Source organism: Mobula birostris, chromosome 3 (assembly GCF_030028105.1).
Source record: "Mobula birostris isolate sMobBir1 chromosome 3, sMobBir1.hap1, whole genome shotgun sequence".
Classification (NCBI taxonomy): Eukaryota; Metazoa; Chordata; class Chondrichthyes; order Myliobatiformes; family Myliobatidae; genus Mobula; species Mobula birostris.
The window spans coordinates 217,085,384-217,105,005 of record NC_092372.1 but is presented as its reverse complement, the minus strand read 5'-3'; the positions used below and the strand labels follow the sequence as shown (position 1 = coordinate 217,105,005).

At 44.4% G+C, this 19,622-nt stretch overlaps 1 protein-coding gene across 4 annotated transcripts in view; it reads left to right on the top strand.

Moving 5' to 3' along the window:
- Positions 1-19,622, top strand: part of scn5lab (sodium channel, voltage gated, type V-like, alpha b) — a 480,040-nt gene that overhangs the window by 429,718 nt on the left and 30,700 nt on the right. For all 4 annotated transcript variants that reach the window (XM_072254130.1, XM_072254129.1, XM_072254125.1 and 1 more), the window contains one exon: positions 12,739-13,014. In XM_072254130.1, the coding sequence (XP_072110231.1) occupies positions 12,739-13,014 (276 nt within the window). The remainder of the gene's footprint in view (positions 1-12,738; positions 13,015-19,622) is intronic.

Sequence of the window (19,622 nt, the reverse complement as noted above, 5' to 3'; positions counted from 1 at the left end):
ATGCCTCTTGTTGCGACATATTTTTCCATTTAGGATCGTGGTGAATATTGATAGCTCGGGTTGAGGCATTTGATGTTGTGGTGTTCACCGAGCCTGACAATTAGCTTACAGAGGTTTTATCACCAGTCAAGGTGGCATCCTCAGTGTGCAGTTGTTGGTGTTTCTCACTAGGAGTGCTTGTGTTTATTTAGGCCCTCGTTCACTTGCCTTGGTCGAGACTGGCTATCCCTGCAGTAGACCTTTGAGCTCTATTGGCTTTTCTTTGGCTCTTGAGGGTTCGTAGATGGTGCTTATTTCAATATGTTTGTTTACGGAGTTACACTTCTAAAAATTCTCGTGCCAGTGGCGCAGACAAACACGAATGTTTCCACATCCGGACCTTTCAGGAATCATATGCTTAGTGAAAGGGAAGTTTGAAGTTGAGGTCATTTTGAGATATTGGGACCATTGAGGTAACCTCTTAGAAGAAGTGGAAGAGACTCAAGAGGTTGTACAGTGGAGGGAAAAATCTTCAGGCAGAAGCCAAAGTTCAGGGCCAAGAAGGAAAGGTGGTTATTACTAAATCCAGAAAGGAACCAAGGATGAACCTTTCTACTCTGAAAGCATATGGTAACTGCTTGAGGTATATAACTTTGGTGCTTTCAAGAGAAAATTAGACGAGCATAGAAAATATACTGAATGGCTGAGATAAAGCAATTTGAAAGAGAGAGAAGTTCTAAAGTGTTGAAGTAACAGTACAGGATAGTGGGGCCGAATGGTCTGCTTCTGTTCCATTTGATGTAAGTGGAGGGGACAGAAAAGGGCCAGATTCCATTTCCAATTCATTGATTCCTGGGGAGTTAATCTGGGGAAATGCAGGACCCATGTTTCACAAGATTACAAGCTTTAGCCACTACGTGTATCTTGATTTCTTTTTCTTGTTTAAAATATCACCCAAAAGCAGATTAAGTTTTCTCTAGAACGGTGAAAAGAAAGCCTTCTATTGTTTAACTGAGGTTCTGCGGTTGGCTTCCATTTTGTCGGAATCCCCTTCTCCATCACAATAAGCCGTAGTCTGGAGCATGTATCAGCGCATGGAACAGTCCAGGATATTGAGCATGTAGTGTTACTGATAAGTAGTTAAAGCAACTTACTATATACCCATTGACTACAGACAGAGTCAGGAAATTCTGGAGTCCAGCTGGCATCTGAATCTTAACTACTTCCTTTCCTAACGTTCAAACAAAATCAATTGTCATGCATTGGAATCGGATGCCATCTTGAAATGGGATATATAATAAGTTATCGTTTTGTGTTCCCAGGCAGGTCCAGTGAGCAAAGCATCATTTAACCAGCAGTCGTTGTAGGGGGGCCTGTTTATCAGGGCTGACAATTCTGCCAGGGATCTCACTGTGTACTCTGCCGCCGCAGACCATCTCAATTTCCAACCCCCGTGTCACTGGTAAAACCGTGCCCCTGTCCACACCACTCCCATCCCAACACCCATCGGAAAGCCAGCAGGTTCAAAGTATTACAAGTGGGTGACCCATCTTAATTCCCTCTCTAGTACTTCCAGAACTGACAACTCAATGCTCATAGAAAAATGAAAATGCAGATCACAAGTAATTGCAGAATTTTCTTCAAAGTGACCATTTATGTTGGAAATTGCACAGACTTGAGCATATAGGACATAGAACACTACAGCCCAGTACGGGCACTTCAGCCAGGATGTTGTGTTGGCCTTTTAATCTACTCTAAGATCCAGCTACCCCTTCCCTCCTTCATACCCCTGCATTTTTCTATCATCCATGTGCCTAATTAGAAGTCTCTTATATGTATCCATCTCTACCACTGCCCCTGCCAGGTCATTCCATGTACCCAACACCTTTGACATCTGCCTTATACTCTCTACCAAACACCTTAAAGGTATGCCCCCTTGAATTATCCATTTCCATCCTGAGAAAAGGTCTCTGGCTGTCCACCCAATCTATAGCTCTCATCATTGTGTACACCTCTATCGAGTCACCTCTCATCCTCCTTTGCTCCATTCACCAGCATACTGGTAAATCTCCTCTGCACTCTCTCCAAAGCTTCCATATCCTTCCCATAACAAACCGACCAGAACTGAACAGAATACTCTGTGTGATCTAACCAGTTTTATGGAGCTGCAACATTACCTCACAGCTCTTGAGCTGAGTCCAATGCCAGCAGAGCATACGCCTTCATAGCTACCCTATCAAGCTGTGCAGCAACTTTGAGGGATTGCTGGACGTGGACCCCAAGGTCCCTCTGTTCCTCTACACTGTTCAGAGTTCTACTATTAACCCTACATTTTGCATTCAAGTTTGACCTTCCAAAGCAAATCACTTCACACGTTTCTGCATTGAACTCCATCTGCCACTTCCCAGCCCGGCTCTGCATCCCGTCTAAAACCCAAGGTCTCTCTATTTCCTCCACTCTGCTGAGAATCCTGCCATTAACCCTGTGCTCTGCCTTCATGTTTGACCCTCCAAAGTGGATCAATTCACCAGTGGCATTCAATCTGGACACAAATCCACACCGTGCCCGGTGGTCTGCCGGCAGTAATGTTATCAACCTGCCTGGCGCTGGTGGTGAGGGTGGGTGAGCGGGTAGAAGGGTAATGCCTTGGAGCTGGGCGAGTGGACAATGAAGTCTGAAGGAGTCTATGATGCTTTGTGGAACTCTGTCTTGATGCGGCAGATCTGGAAGCCTGTTGGTGACACTGAAGCCATTCTTACCATTGAGGGCCACCTTAGAGGGGCAGTGATGGTAAAATGGTTGGTGTTGCATGCTATTGAGCTATGCATGGATTTGTAAACAAAACCAAAAGGCAGCGATACAGCTCAGGTTCAGCTGGTCTTATCGAGATTTGTCAGATACAAATTCCAATAGCCAGGATGCCATCTGTAGCCAAAGCAAAATGGGACATTCTCCTCGGTTCCAGCAGACAAAATGTTGTCTTAAATGTGACTGGGAGAATGGCTCCCATCTGCACTGGTAAACACGGTGAAACCTTTCCCACTCTCTGGAGATGGCAGTGTTAACAGGTTGAAGTGGGGGGAGGACTGATCAATCGATGGGCCGCTGACACAAACTCGAATTAATATGCCAATGGTGAGATTGTGGCTACTCTAGTCCTGTACCTCTGCTCGATCCCACCCTCCACCCCATGACCATACTTAGGGCCATAGGTTCATACCGCATGGAAACAGGCCCTCTTTGGCCCACTTGAGTCTACCTGACTACTGAATGCCGATCCATACTCATCCTACATGCCTGGGGGTTCCGGCTAATTTGGCCACCTCACCTCTACACTTCATGGGATGGTTCCTGGCTTATGGGACGTCCTGTGAGTGTAGAGGTGACCAAATCTCTGGCTCTACTCCCGGGTGGACTAAATGCCTCAAGTCATCAGATCTACAATTAAAAATAAATTAGATGCAAACTCATTGAACTATTGCTAAGTAAATTAAAATAAAAATATACAAAATATAAAATAAAATTGAAAATGAAAAATAATACAAAATATAATATAAAATTGAAAATACATTAAATATACAAAATACACAAGTTAAAATTAAAACTTACACAAATATGAAAATAGCGTAGCTAAATTTAACTTCTGAAAGTCTGTTGAAATGCATGGATCTGCTCTCGAGATGACTGGTATAATAGGAGAGGGGCCAGGTGCGAAGTGCATCCTTTCCCCTCAGACTGCGCAGCAGAGTATACCTTGAGTCAACGATGAGTCCAGAGCCAGAAGAAGAGGTCATCTGACCTCCAACATGCACCATACATCCAAGCCTCATTGCACAAATGTGTATCTGTCCAGGGCACTGATGACCACAGTGCAAATCGTCAGGGATTCTCTGTGGAATCACTGGAGCACTGTCAGTATCATCCAGCCATAGTCAGCAACAGGGAGATAAAAGCATGCAGATGCTGGAAATCTGGAATAAAAACAGAGAATGCTGGGAATATTCTATAGAATATGCAAATGTGCTGGCTGCTATCTGTGATATATGAATTACTTAGATTTGGAATTGAGAGGCACAATCAGTGTGACATGAAGCTTGATGGAGTTGCTGATAGTGGGGGAAGGCAGCCTTAGAAAGTGGAGGGATCGCGGTAAAGTGGGCCGAAAAATGGCAGATGCAGTTTGATCCAGGGAGGTGTAAGGTACTCCTTCCCTCTGCTAGCCTGCTGGTCACCCTTGGGCAAGCTGTAGATGTAGTCAGGGTCAAGTGAAGCCATGGAAGCAGGTGGTGGATGGTCGTATGAGCAGCTGGTGCACATCGCAAGTCCTGGTTATGCCAGATTGCCAGGCTGACAATCTCTGAAGAGTATTGATAATGGCTGGGGTCACCCATCTTGTAAAGACACTACCCAGAAGAAGGCAATGGTGAATCACTTCTGTAGAAAAATTTGCCAAAAACAATCATGGTCACAAAGACCATGATCGCCCATTCATACAACACGGCAGATAATGATGGTGATGCTGAATGAGGCTAGGGCTTGCACTGTGAATGGTGAGGTCCAAGGGAGTACTGAAAGATAGAGGGATCCTTGAAGCTGAGAACATGTGTTAGATATGCAAGAGGGATGCATTAGTTGCCTTCATTAGTCGGGGCACCGAATACAGAAGCAACAAAGTTGTGCTTTCTCTTTACAAAAGCCTGGTTAGATCTCAGCTGAGGTGTTGCATGTAATTCTGGCTGAGGAAGGATGTGATAGTGCTGAAAAGATGCAAAGGAGTTTCACCAAGATGTTGCCTGGGATGGGGCATTTCAGTGTGAGGGGAGGCTGGACCTGTTTTCCATGGAATAGAGGAGGTTAAGGGGGTCATGACTGAAGCATATAACATTGTCAGAGCAGACTGTAGAGAACTTTTTACCCGTATCAGCAATAGATATAAGTGGAGGGCATGGGTTTAGGGTCAGAGGGATGGAAGGGGACGTTTCTCACACAGAGACCGGTAGGGGTAGTGTCACTGACAGTATTAAAGAAATGTCCAGAACTACTAAGAAGGATGTGATGGTGCTGGAAAGGGCGCATTCTTTTCTAAATAGGTTGTTCGTCAGGATTTACTTATGTATAGTTTTTCATAGTTTGTTCCCAATGTTGGGGAAGTCCAGAACAAGGGGTCACAGTTTGAGGATAAAGGGGAAGCCTTTTAGGACCGAGATTAGGAAAAACTTCTTCACGCAGAGAGTGGTGAATCTGTGGAATTCTCTGCCACAGGAAACAGTTGAGGCCAGTTCATTGGCTATATTTAAGAGGGAGTTAGATATGGCCCTTGTGGCTAAAGGGATCGGGGGGTATGGAGGGAAGGCTGGTACAGGGTTCTGAGTTGGATGATCAGCCATGATCATACTTAATGGCGGTGCAGGCTCGAAGGGCCGAATGGCCTACTCCTGCACCTATTTTCTATGTTTCTATGTTTCATAAATTCTGTTTTCCTGTGAATGCCTGCAAAATAAAAAGAATTTCAAGCAGTATATGGTGACAGATGACGTACTATGATAATAAATGTACTTTGACTTTTGAGGAGATTCACCAGGACGTTACCTGGTGATGGAGCAGTTCTACAGGAAGAGAGACTGGAGGGGCTCGGTCTGTTTGCCACTTAGCATAGGAGGTCGGGGTGGGAGGGGTATATTATGAGGAGACACTGCAGAGGCTCAGTCTATTTTCCACAGCTGAGGAGGGTGGGGGGGTCTATTACCAGGAGAGACTGGAGAGGCCGAGTCTATTTTCCATTTAGCAGAGGATGTTGGGATGGGGGTATATCATGAGGGCAGACTGGAGGGTATCTTACCCGACATCCGCAATACAGAAAACTAGAGAGGGTGAAAACCAGGAAAGCACTGCCCGAGAGAATGGGAGAAGCAGTCACTGACGGAATTTCAGATGAGCACTTGGAACACGCAGATATAGACGGCCTTAGACCCAATGCTGGGACCTGGGAGTAATATGGAAGAGAGCCCACCGGTCAGGTCAGCGTGGCCTGTTTCCCCTGCTGCACAATGTCTCTGACTCAACAGGGCAGGCAGCATCTGTGAAGAGAGAAACCAGAGATAACGCTTCCATACCAAAGATGTTCTGACAAAAAGTCTTCGACTTTAAGTGCTAACTCAGTGTTTCTGTCTCCAGAGACCAGCTGTGTGTTTCCAGCATTGATATTCTATAAAAATCACACTGCTTCACTGAAGTCTTTGGCCTTGATGGGGCTTGCGGCTGGTTCATTAACTCCTGACAAATGTAAATGTAAGCAGGATGCCCACACTATGTAAAGCCATCTTCTTTGTAAACCTGGTACACTGCCCTCCTTCCTGTGGAGATCCCTGGCCAGGATGTCTTGTTTTTCAAAGCAACCTTCAAAATAAATTAGAAGGTACAAATCTTCTTTTCTTAGAAAAAAATGAACCAGTGAGGCACAGTAGGGGCCTTTTGGCCCATGATGCTGTACCAACCAACAGTACTGTGCACAAGTCTTAGGCACCCAAGACTTTTTTATATGATTTCAGATGGTATGGCCTCCACAGAGCCCTGATCTCAACATCACTGAGGCTGTCTGGAATTACCCTGAGAGAGAAGCAAGCGAGACAGTCAAAGTCTGCAGACAAACTATGACAAGTTCTCCACGATGCTTGGAGCAACCTACCAGCCAATTTTCTCATTAAACTGCTCGACAGTGTACCTAAGAGAACTGATGCAGTTTTAAAGGCAAAGAGTGGTCACACCAAATATTGATTTGATTTATTTTTTTACTGTTTACCGCTCTTTATAGTAATTTTTGATATCTAGAACTTTTTCATGTTTTGAAAGTATCTTGCTTTACAGAATTTTTTTACATGTCCCTGCTAATACTTTTGCACAGTAATGTCTATAAAGGTACTCCAAGATTAATCTAACTCTTCCCTCCTACACGATCCATAACTCTTCATTTTTCTTACATCCATGTGCTTATCTAAGAGCTTCTTAAATATCCCAGTGGTATCAGCCTCTACCACCATCCCTCACAGTGTGTTCCAGACAAAACAATTCAATTAGTAATCAAATAGCCAACTAAACTAATCCCTTCTTCCTACACAATGTCCATATCCCTCACATTCCTGTGCCTATCTAAACACCCCATAAAAGTCTTTAATGTTTCTGCCTCTACCAGCACCCTAGGAAGTGCATTCCAGGAACCCACCACTGTGCAGAAATGTGCCCCTCACATCTCCTCTGAAATTACCCCCTCTCATCTTAAATGCATGCCCTCTGAAATTAGACATTTCAACCCAGGGAAGAAGATACTGTCTGTCTACTCTATCTATGCCTCTCATAATCTTATAAACCTCCATCAGATTCACCCTCAGCCTCAGCTTCTGCCACTCTAGAGAAAATCACCTAGGTTTGTCCAAACTCTTATTGCAGCTCACGCCCTCTGAACCAGGCAGCATCCTGCTAAACCTCTTCTGCACTGTCCCCAAAGCCTCAACATCCTTCCTATAATGCAGAGACCAGAACTGTATGCAAAACCCCAGATGCAACATAACTTCCTGATTTTTGAATTCAATACCTCGACTAATAAATGCAGGCATGCTGTCTGCCTAAATGACTTTTCTTCTCTCTCCATAAAAGCCAGTTAAATGGTGCCCCAGAATATTAAATCCTAAAGCATGCTGCAAAGGGGCATCCTTTATAATGTTTTGTTCCCAGCGTCAGTTCAAATCCAACAGCTATTCATCACCAAATAACCACAGGAGACTACACCAACTCTTAAACTCTAATATAATTCAAGATGCGTTAGAAGATATCACAAAGTATGGACAGGCAATTTAAAAGGAAGCAATTCACCGTATTTCTGAGACACTCTAAATGGAACATGTGCTTATGGTCATGTTATGCCAATCAGTTTAACCCATAAGGTTAACCTAAAGTTTTGTAGAAATTTCCTTGAAGATTTCACTGGTATTATCCATCGGATTAATTAATGACAGACACGCTAAGACACAGCAAATTAAAATTAAAATTAAGAAACTGTTTTGAGATGAGCTTTTGACAGCAATCATGGGGTTGTGAGGCTAATAGCAGAACAGAGAATGGCCAGGGTGCTTTGCAGCAAAACAGACGAAGCAACACAACGAGGCTGACTGGGGAGTGACGGAGAAGAGTCAGAAGGCTGTCTGGATCACATGGTACATGCACTGCTGATGAATTCAGGAAAGCTGCAGGCTCTTTTGACATTGCACAGCAAGAGGCCTTTCGGCCCACAATGTCTGTACCAACCGTGGTGTCAATCCAAACTAATCCCAGGACACACAAGATGCTGAAAATCCAGAGAAGGGCTGGAGAACTCTACAGGTCAGGTAACACCTGTGGTATCATAGATTCTGCCTGATCTACTGAGTTCCTCCAGCGTTTTGTGTGTTGCTCCAAACCACGTAGTCTGTATCTCTGCATTTCCTGACCTTTTATGAACATACCTAATTTACTTGGCAACCATAAGAGCAAGGAGCAGAGTTAGGCCATTCAGCCCATTAAGTCTGCTTCACCGTTTAATCATGGCTGATTTGTTTCCTCTCTCAACCCCATTCTCTTGCCTTCTCCTCATAACCTTTTGCTGCCCTAACTAATCAAGAACCTATCAACCTCCCCTTTAAATATACCCAAGGACTTGGCCTCCACGGGCATCTGTGGCAATAAATTTCACAGATTCACCCTCTGGCTAAAGAAATTCCTCCTCATCTCTGTTATAAATGGATGTCCTTCTAATTTGAGGACGTGCCCTGTCGTCCTGGACTCTTCCCACAATGGGAAACGTCTTTTCCATGCCCACTCTAATCTAGGCCTTTCAATATTTGGTAGGTTTCAATGAGATCCCTCCTCATTCTTCAGAACTCTAGTGAGTACAAGCCCTGATTCATCAAATGCTCCTCATATGCTAACCCTTTCATTTCTGGAATCATTCTGATTCCTCAACTTACAGATTCTCAGAGTCTCAGCAGGAAAATGATATGTTGCAGTAAATGCAGGTTCAATACAATCACCATTGTGCCTGACAGTAATTGTGCCTTAAGATCATTCTCTGAAATACAAATCTGTGCATCTCAATAGTCCATTGATACATACAGTGCACTATCGACAGAAGCTGACTATTAGCGCATCTGGTATGACGTAGCTCTATAGTTTTGTGTGTGTGTGTGTTGTGATCTAGCTGCCTTCATAGACATTGTAGGATGGGAGATGGTATCTGAGTATGACGGTGAGATGGAGTCCATTGACTAGCACCTCGGGTCAGTAACAGAAAGTATCTGCTGGTTAAAACCGTGCTGTCTGGTGCCAGTAGCGGCTGCCTGAATGGAGCGCGTTATCACCCAGCCTGTTACTGGGATCTCGCAGTATGGTCTCAACCTAGAACAGCTGTAGGTGTTAGATACTGGCATGCGGTTGCTGTGTGATAGTCTGCAGTATGCACATGTACCAGTGTCAGCATTAGTATGGGGGTGAGCACTGACCAATATTACCCTCACTATTACTGTCCATTGATGGTGTACTTACTGGAGCAGATGGCATGTGAGAGTGCTCTCGGGGGGTGGGGGGGGGGTCACCATTCCCCAGGCGGACAGATCACTGAGATTCACTTGCCTTTTAATGTCGTTGGTCTTAGTGGGAACATATAGGCAGCACTTGATGATTCATGGCCCACCAGCAGTTCAGTCCCCTTACTCACTCACTGAACGATACAGCACGGTAACAGGCCCTGCTGGCCCAGCGAGCCTGTGCAGCCTAATTACTCCCATGCAACCAATTAGCCGACTAACCTGTACACCTTTGCAATGTGGCCGGAGCACCCAGAGTAAACCTGCACAGTCACGGGGAGAATGTACTGTTGGAAACCACTGTTTTTTAATAATACTTTTTATAAGATTTGTACTTTTTAACAAACTCGTGTATTTTTCACACTCACTGGCAGACAGCGGTATAGCAGCTAAACTAACGGTTTATCACCTTTCTCTGTTTTCACTGGCTAAGTATTAGCACATTACCCAGGTGATGGAATTGTTTTAATTATGCAGCCTAATTAAATCTCACACTAAAAGTATGGCAGAAAGTGGCTAATTCATGTGGACTCTACAACATGTTAAAACTTTTCAGATGGTGTGCTTATGATACCGAATTCCTTCCCAGCAGAGGAGATAAAAGATTTGATCTATGGATAAAGAAAGGTCTTACAACCCACCTCTCATTCACACATAAAAGTGCATTACAAAGTTTTCAATCCCCGCAGGATAAATACGGCCTAGAACACAATGATGTTTTTAGGTACCTTTAAGTATGACACTACCTTAACCAGAGTTGTAGATATACAGACTTATCAACAGCAGAATTAGAATTTTTCAAGATTCTGAAATCCGCTTACAGCTCAATACCAAGTAAATCTATTTCTCGATTATATAAAGCCCTCTCTCATGCCAAAAATGAAAACACGTTGTATATTAAAGAGAAGTGGGAAAAAGAAGCGGGGTTGGTACTTTCAGAGGAGGCTTGGGGGAAAATATGCAGCTTTCAGTGGTCTTCGACTAACTCTTTGACTTGGAGAGAACATTGTTGAAAAAATATTATAAGATACTTCAAGACCCCATACCAGGAAAAATATAAAGACACAAACGTGGTGTGTTGGAGAAGGTGCGGCTCCAAGGAGGCAAATCATTTCCATATTTTTTGGGATTGCCCTAAATTAAGTTTATATTGGAAAGGTATTCATAGAACATTAGTTAAGGTACTTAAGATCCAGATACCTCTGAGTTTGGAGACTCTCTATTTGGGGCATGTATTGTTTTTGGAACAGAAGAAAGATATAAAGCTGCTGCAGGCCCTTTTAGCAGCAAGTAAGAAATCAATCACCAGAAAGTGGCTAAATCCAACATCACCTACATTAGAAGATTGGCATGAAATTATTTTGGAAATATTTAAAATGGAAGAGATGACTTACTCTCTGAGAATTCAAAAAGAAAAATTTTATCAAATTTGGAATAAATGGATTGAATTTATAACCTCAATGCGAGCAGACTTTAGATGATTCTCCTAAAGGTTCATACTGCTTTCCTCATCAACATAGTAATAGTGTTAATGTAAGCTCCCTTGGTTCGAATGTTTACTGTTTTATTTCTGGAAAACGTGGAATTAATACAAGTAAAGAAACAGATTTGGGAAAAAATTATAAAATGAAGTAAATAAGTACACAGGGATTGGATATGTATGTCTGTGGGTAGGAGCAAACATGAACGTGTACTGGTGAATGTATAAATATATATAGATTTATACATATTTAAAAAATGGAAAAGGTTTTATATGTAAAAAAAGTTTGTGTAATACTTGCGAATACCTTATCCATATAAGAATAAAATTAAAAAATAATTATGCAACCTATTAACTAGTTATCTCTATCTAAGGAATTTTCTTATCTGATCTATAAAGGTGACAGATTTTTCAGAAGCGCCATCTTTATTCTTTTATCTATACACCCCTTGGCATTAATTCCCCTCCAAGCATCGTTTATTTAGTTTGCTTCTTATTTTTATGTTTGTTTGTACTCTTAAAATAAACTGAAATCTTGGAATTAAAGCTGATCAGAAAATAAACAGTTATCCAACAGTACAAATTCCTTGCAGGCAGCGGTGGGAATTGAACCCAGGTCAGTGGTACCGTAAAGCTTGGTGAGGCACTACTGCTCCTGTCACAAGTATCTCTCAGTGCCATTGACAAGGGAGTTCCAAAATTCAGTTCATGACAATGAAGCATGGACATACTTAAAACACTCTTTCCATTGGGTCATCCCAATATTCCGAGGTAACCAAGATGCTGGAGAGGAGCAATGCCAGCTTGAATAGTTGCTGATCACTCTCACAATCCATTTCTGCCTGACCACTCTTGCTTTAACTTTTATCAAGAGCTTAATTGGATCTTCAGACAGACACTGTTCTTCAGCAGAGAATCCAGGAGAAGCGATAATGAACCGGATGTGCATGCCATCTGCTGCGGAGCTCCCTAACTGCACGTTCCTGAAACTGCGAGCGGGCATATGTAGTCATATGTGTTTGTGTAGTTTGGTCACAGTGCATCGACCTGTGTGGTGGATGTTCTTCAGAGGAAAACGCTGCCAATTAGTCACCAGTCCTGTATTACGCTGTACCCCTACAAAGTGGTGGATGAGACAGCTGCATATAATATGTGCTGGTGCAAGTTCTGTACACATCACTGGCCTTTTAGTCGTGGCTCCCCACTCTTAAGCAATGGTCTGAAGTGCTGGTCGGGTTCCCTTTGGAGGGATCGCAAGGAAACCTCCTGTGTAACCTACTATAATCCCCAAGCAACTAAGGCACCCCTGCTCCTATTAAACTGGGACAAAAATCCAAGACACAACTGTCCGGTCTGAAAGGGGGTGTGGAACAGTTCAGCAGTCCAGACTTGAATGGGAAAAATGACACCTCCCAGGTGTCCCACTTTAATAAGGTGTCCCTCATTGGGCTACAACCCCCCATTCATTAGAAAGTCCATCTGCATGCCACCTGACTTGAAACAGCTGTCTCGTTCTCTCCTCTTTCTATACTCTTCTGGAGGGAATTGCGAAGAAAAGCTTCCACGCCAAGTAACACCGGGGTACAGAGTAAACACAGGCAGAGTGTTCACCTTGCCTGGCATAAACCCACGAGTCTCTAATCCATTTCCCCATTGAATCCAATCCAGGTGGTGGTCAACGCACTCATCGGCGCCATTCCATCCATCATGAACGTTTTCTTCGTCTGTCTCATCTTCTGGCTCATTTTCAGCATCATGGGGGTCAACTTGTTTGCAGGGAAGTTCGCCAAGTGCAAGAACTTCACCAGCGGAGAAGTGTTCCCCATTGACAGGGTCAACAACAGGTCCGAGTGTGAAGCCATGGACAGTCCGGATGTCCGCTGGTATAACGAGAAGGTGAACTTCGACAACGTCGGCTTGGGCTACCTCGCCTTGCTGCAGGTGGTAAGTGCGGATGGTTTGATGGCATTAAGATATGTCCCCCCTCCACTTTTAACTCATCCCCACCCAATTACCAATGTTTCATGCAAAATGCTGATGTAGTATAAAATAACCTGAGTCCTGGACCTTTGATACATAGACACAATTCATCTTCCTCAAGACAGCCACAAAACTATGGAACCAACCCGATCAAAGAAAAACATCAAACGTCAAATCCCAGCAACACACAAAATCAAATCCCTCCTCCCCCACATGTAAAAAAAGAATTCACGCAAACGACCACGAAAAAAAAGATCGAAAACACAGAATATAAAACACAAGAGGCATATTTCAGTACAGTTCAGTTCAGAAACATGCCTTTTGTGTTTTACATTCTGTGTTTTTGATTGTTTTTATTTGGTTGCCATTTGCACTATTTTTTGCGTGTGGGGGGAAGTGGGTTTGATGTTTTCCTTTGATCGGGTTGGTTCCATGGTGGTTCTTTGTTTCGTAACTGTCTGTCTGTTTATGACCCCAGGAACATAGGAGGGGTTGTTTGATGGCTTACTGAAGTTTAGAAGAATGAGGGGGGAATCTCATCGAAACCTATCAAATATTGAAGAGCCTAGTGGATGTGGAGAGGATGTTTGCTATAGTGAGGGAGAGGGCGCAGCTTCAGAATATGAAGATGTCCCCTTAGAACAGGGACGGGGAGGAATTTTTTTAGCCAGAGGGTAGTGAATTTTGCCACAGGTGGCTGTGGGAGGCAAGTCATTGGGTAAAGCGAAGGTTGATAGGTTCTTGATTCGCAAGGGAGTCAAAGGTTACAGGGAGAAAGCAGAAGAATGTGGTTGAGAGGAATAATAAATCAACAAGGATGGAATGGTGGAGAAGACTCATTGGGCAGAATGGCCTAATTCTGTTCCTATGTCTTATGATTTAAAAAGATGGGAGAATTAGATTACATACCAAAGGTCGGGTTTGAGGGACTGAACATTCTAATCTTGTTCCTACTCTAGTACTTATCTCTTAGTGAAATCTCCAATGTAAAGTACTAACTGATGTGTAGCTGTAGCTTCAAGTCAAGTCAAATTTATGGTCACGTGCATAAATACTATGAAACGCTTGCAGCAGTATCAGGGGCACCTAAGTACAGACAGCACACAATGTACAGTAAGTTATGCACATACAACTACAAGGCAATAAAGGAAGAGAGAGAAGTAAACTGTAAAACCAAGGAGTAGTACAAGAAAGAAAATCACAATCAGTGACAAGTCAGTGTTACACTCTGCACTGATTCAGATTCAGGTTTGTCTATCACATGTACATCAAAACGTACAGTGAAATGTGCCGTTCACATTAACAACCAACACTACCAAAGCATTTGCTGGGGGCAGCCCACAAGTGTCGCCACACATTCCAGCGGCAACATGGCATGCCCACAATGCTCAGTAGAACAGCACAGAACACAACAAACAACAAAACAACAGCAAAAAAAGCACCTTTCCTCCCTCCCCCCCCCCCCACACACACACACTCAGACAAGTGTCCAACCTCATGACAGGCCATTGTTATTGTTTTACCTTGTTCTGCCTCAATGCACTGGGTAATGATTTGATCTGTATGAACGGTTTACAAGAGGAGCTTTCACTCTATCTCAGTACATTTGACAATAATAAGCCAATAAACATTGGTATTGCAAGAGGTGTTCCATAGTAATCTGTTGCTGCGGTAAGGTTAGGGTTGTGCAGGTTGGTTCAAGAACCTGATGGTTGCAGGACAGTAGATGTCCCTAAACTTGGTTGCTTGGGACTTTGGGCTTCTCTCCCTCCTGTCTAATGGAAGAGGGCACGAGTCGGATGTTGGGGATCCTTGACGACAGAAGCCACTTTCTTGAGGTAGCGCCTCCTGTGGACCTGTCAGTGGGAGGGCTGAGTTGATGATGGACCATAATGCATCTGGGCTGTACACTGCACTCACACAAAGTGCAGAGAGATAGGACGGGGTAGAGGTGGTGGCAATCCTACTTGTCGAGATGTTTGCTGATGGACTTGGGAGACCCCACCTTGGTCTTCACCTGCTTGTTCTTCCGTGAATATTTCTACAGAAAGCTATGTGAAACATGAGAAATGCCAGCAAGCGGAGTCTGTGCTAATTACCCAATGTACCTGAGGTAACTGGGATGTTCTACACAGTTCTCAATGGCTCTGATACAGTGCATGTTCCTTCCACCTCCAGATCCAAATGTGCTCAATCAGCAAACAAGATTACCTCCCACTAATCTCCCTCCCAGCACTTCTCCCTGTGAGTGGCCAAAGTGCTACACCTGCTCATTCACCTCCTCCCTCACCTCCATTCAGGGCCCCAGACAGTCCTTCCAGGTGAGGCAACACTTCACCTGCAAATCTGCCAGGGTCGTCTATTGTGTCTGGTGTCCCCAATGTGGCCTCCTCTATATTGGTGAGACCCGTCGTAAATTGGGGAACGCTTCATCAAGCACCTCCGCTCCATCTGCCAAAATCAGAGCTTCCGGTGGCCAGACATTTTAATTTTGATTCCCATTCCCATTCCAACATGTCGGTCCGTGGCCTCCCCTTGGCCCAGGAGGAGATCACCCTCAGGCTGGAGGACCAACGGCATCAAAGGTTAGGGGGAGACAGCTGGGGAGTGGGGCTGAGGAGGGGGAAAAAGGATCAGCCATGATTGAACGGCGGAGCAGACTCGATGGGCCAAATGGCCTAATTCTGTTCCTATATCCTATGGCCTTATGGTCTATGGTCCAGCAGCAGCACTGTAGAAATGGTGAAAACATGGAACATGGAACAGACAGAATATAGAACACGGACCAGTACAGCACAGGAACAGGCCCTTCGATCCACAGTGTCTGTGCAGAAGGCAATTCCAAATTAAACAAATTTCCTTCTGTCTGTACCCGATTCTCATCCCCCCATTCTCTGCATTTTCATGGGCCCGTCTAAAAGCCTTTTAAATGCCTCTATCATATATTCTTCCCTACCACTCCATGTAGCCCATTCCAGGTACCCACCACACTCTATGTCAAAAAAAACCTGCCCCACACATCTCCTTCACCCTGTCCCCCCTCACCTTAAATGTCTGCCCTCTGGTATTTCTATCCTGAGAGGAGGATTTTGACTGAATACATTATCCATGTCTGTCATAGCTTTACGAACTTCTGTCAGGTCTCCCGTCAGCCTCCACTGCTCCAGACAGAACATGCCAAGTTTGTCTAATCTCTTCTAATGCATGCAGCGTCCTGCTCAATCTCCTCTACACCCTCTCTAAATCTTCCACATCCTTACTCTAATGCTGCTACCAGAGCTGCACACAATACTAAAAAAGTGCAACCTTTCAAAAGTTTCATATAGGAGACAGCACACTAACACAGCAGACTCTCAACTAGTCTGCTGGTCTCCCTTGGGCGAGGTGTAGCACCCGCTTAGCCCCCCCACCCCCAACCCGATCAGGGTCACGTGAAGCCACGGATGGTCGGATGAGTAGCTGATGCACATCATAAGACCACTGACGCCAGGCAGACAATTTCTGAAGATTATTGATAATGGCTGGGGTCACCTGTCTTGTAAAGACGCTGCCCAGAAGACAATGGCAAACCACTTCTGTAGAAAAAGTTGCCAAGAACAATCGTGGTCATGGAAAGACCGTGATTTCCCACGTCATAGGACATGGCACATAATGTCCAATACCAGAGAGCATGCATTGAGGATGAGGTGGAGGTAATTTCAAAGGGGATGTGAGGGGTAAGTTTTTTTACTCAGAGAGTGGTGGATGCCTGGAATGCGCTGCCTGGTATGGTGGTGGAGGCAAATACATTAGGGGCTTTTGAGAGATGTTTAGATAGGCACATGGATGTAAGGAGGATGTAGGGATATGGACATTATGTATGTAGAAGGGATGAGTGTCTGGGTGCTTTTGTTCTTTAGCTGGTTTGGCACAACATTGTGGGCTGAATGGCCTGTTTTGTGTGCTGTACTGTTCTGTGTTCTATGATCAAATGAATGGTGGTGTAGCAGTTAGCGTAACACTATTACAGCCAGTGACCCGGATTCAGTTCCACCGGTGTTTGTAAGGAGCTTACGCATTTCCCCCATGACAGCATGGGTTTCCTCTATGCACTCCTGCACTGATAGGATGTACTGGTTGGTAGGTTCATAGGTCACAGGGGCGTAATTGGATGGCACTGACTTGTTTGGCCGGAAGAGCCTAACACTGTGCTGTATCCCAAAAAGAATGAACAAAATGTGACCTGCATCAACTTTCCTCTTAGAATACAGTAGCAAATGGTACATAGACATCATGGGCCGAATTGCTTTGTAAGATTCTCTGTTAGATTTTAACCAGCACGTGACATTTACACAGTTGTCCTGATGAGCTATCAGCTGGACTTTCCCTCACTATCTTCGCCTCCTCAGCAGCATTTTGCCACTGGATGTGATTCATATCAATTTATGCGTCTCCTAGCAACCGGACTTTCATTTCCACTCTAACGACGCACAGAACCGCCGTGTTCAATTTGCATTTGAAATGCTCAGTCACCCAGATGTAAAAGGTGGTGTAAAATTGACACCAGTGAATAGAGAACAAGCAGGGCTGGTTCAGTCTGACAGAGCTGGCTTTTGTAGTCCTGACACAGCCACCTTTGTCAGCTAGGGACACACTCCGATAGCCAGCAAATAGAACTCTGTCTTGGATGGTCCCAAGCCAGGCTGCGAAAGGAGGAAGGTTGGGCATGAAGCTAGCAACCCCATCCTGTAAAAACCTAGAGCTAGAAGATGTGTGTGGTGAAAGTGGAAGCCACAGGGCTGATCAAACTTCTATTGGCCCAGGTCAGAGGACTCCGGGGAGCTGCTGTTGGCAGCCAATGCCCTGGTAGGGGTGATGGACTTAAGGGGAAGAAGAAGCTTACAAGTTGGCATGAAAGCATCATCTCAGAATTAGGCCTTTTGGTCCATCAAGTCGGCTGATTTATTATCCCATCTCTCCTGCCTTCTCCCCGTTACCTATGACACCCTGACTAATCAAGAACATATTAACCTCCAATGTAATTACATCCAATGACTTGGATTCGACAGCCATCTGTGGCAATGAATTCCACAGATTCACCACCCTCTGACTATAGAAATTCCTCATGTCTGTTCTAAAGGGATGTCCTTCTATTGGGAGTCTGTGCCCTCTAGCCCTAGACTCCCCCACTAAAGGAAACATCCTCTCCACGTCCACTCTATCTAGGCCTTTTAATATTCCATAGGTTTCAATGAGAACTTCCCCCCCCCCCACACCTTCTAAACTCCAATGAGTGCAGGCTCAGAGCCTTAATACACTCCTCATACCTTTTCCCTTTCATTCCTGGGTTCATTCTTGTAAACCTCCTCTGGATCCTGTCCAATGCCAGCACATCCTTTCTTAGATATGGGGCCCAAAACTGCTCACAGTACTCCAAACGTGGTCTGACCAATGAATTATAAAGCCTCAGTATTCTAGCTCTCTAGAAATGAATGCTAACATTGCATTTGCCTTCCTTACCATTAACTCAACTTCCAAGTTAACCTTTAGGGATCCCTGCACTAGGACTCCCAAGTCCCTTTGCATCTCTGGCTACCTGCATCCCAACAGATGAGGATGAGGAATGAATGTTTGAAAAATTATTTTGTAACACTTTAGTCTGAAAATCTGATCTTCTCAAACTTGCACCGTTCCATTCAATTACTTCTGATTAAGCCAGTCGTCCACCCGAAACATCGACTGTTTCTTTCCCTCCTGAGCTCCTCCAGCATTTTGTGTGTGTTGCTCCACTTCATAGCTAAAATGTTTAAGATGTCTTTTACCCTTACAATGTCTCTGCTCCCTATCTCTGCCCTCTCTTAAGAGACATAGATCAAGTGGACAGCTGGAGACTTTTTCCTAATGCAGAAATGGCTAATTTCAAGGTGAATTGAGGAAGTACTGGGGGGGTGGGGGGGTGGTGGTGGTGATTTTAGAAGTAGTTTTTCGTTACACTGAGACTGATGGTTGCGTAGAAAGTGCTGCCAAGGATGGTGGCAGAGACTAGAACATTAGTTACATCTTCGCACCTTATCCCTCCTCCCCCAGCCACCCACCTCTCCACTCCCCCGGCCTCACCTATCACCTGCCAGCTTATACTTCTTCCACTCCCCCCACCTTCATATTCTTGGTTTCTTCCCTCTTCCTTTCCAATGCTGATGAAGGGTTACAGCCCAAAACGTCGACTGTTTATTCCTCTCCGTAGATGCCGCCTGACTCCTTAGTTCCGCCAGTATTTTAGTGTATTGCTCTGGACTTCCTGCATCTGCAGAATCTCTTGTGTTAATGTCATCCTATACTACCTTAGGATTCATTTTCTTGCAGGCATTAATGGGAAAATAAAGAAATACAATAAGGCTATTCTTTATCTTTTATCTAAAGCAGGGGTTCCCAACCCTTTTTATGCCATGGAACCTTACCATTAACCAAGGGGTCTGCAGACCCCAGGTTGTGAAACCCTCACTCAACGTTTCTTGATGGGAAAGGTTTGGAGGGAGCTGAACCAAATGCAGGCAAGTGGGCCTAACTTAGGTAGACGTCTTGGCCATGACGTA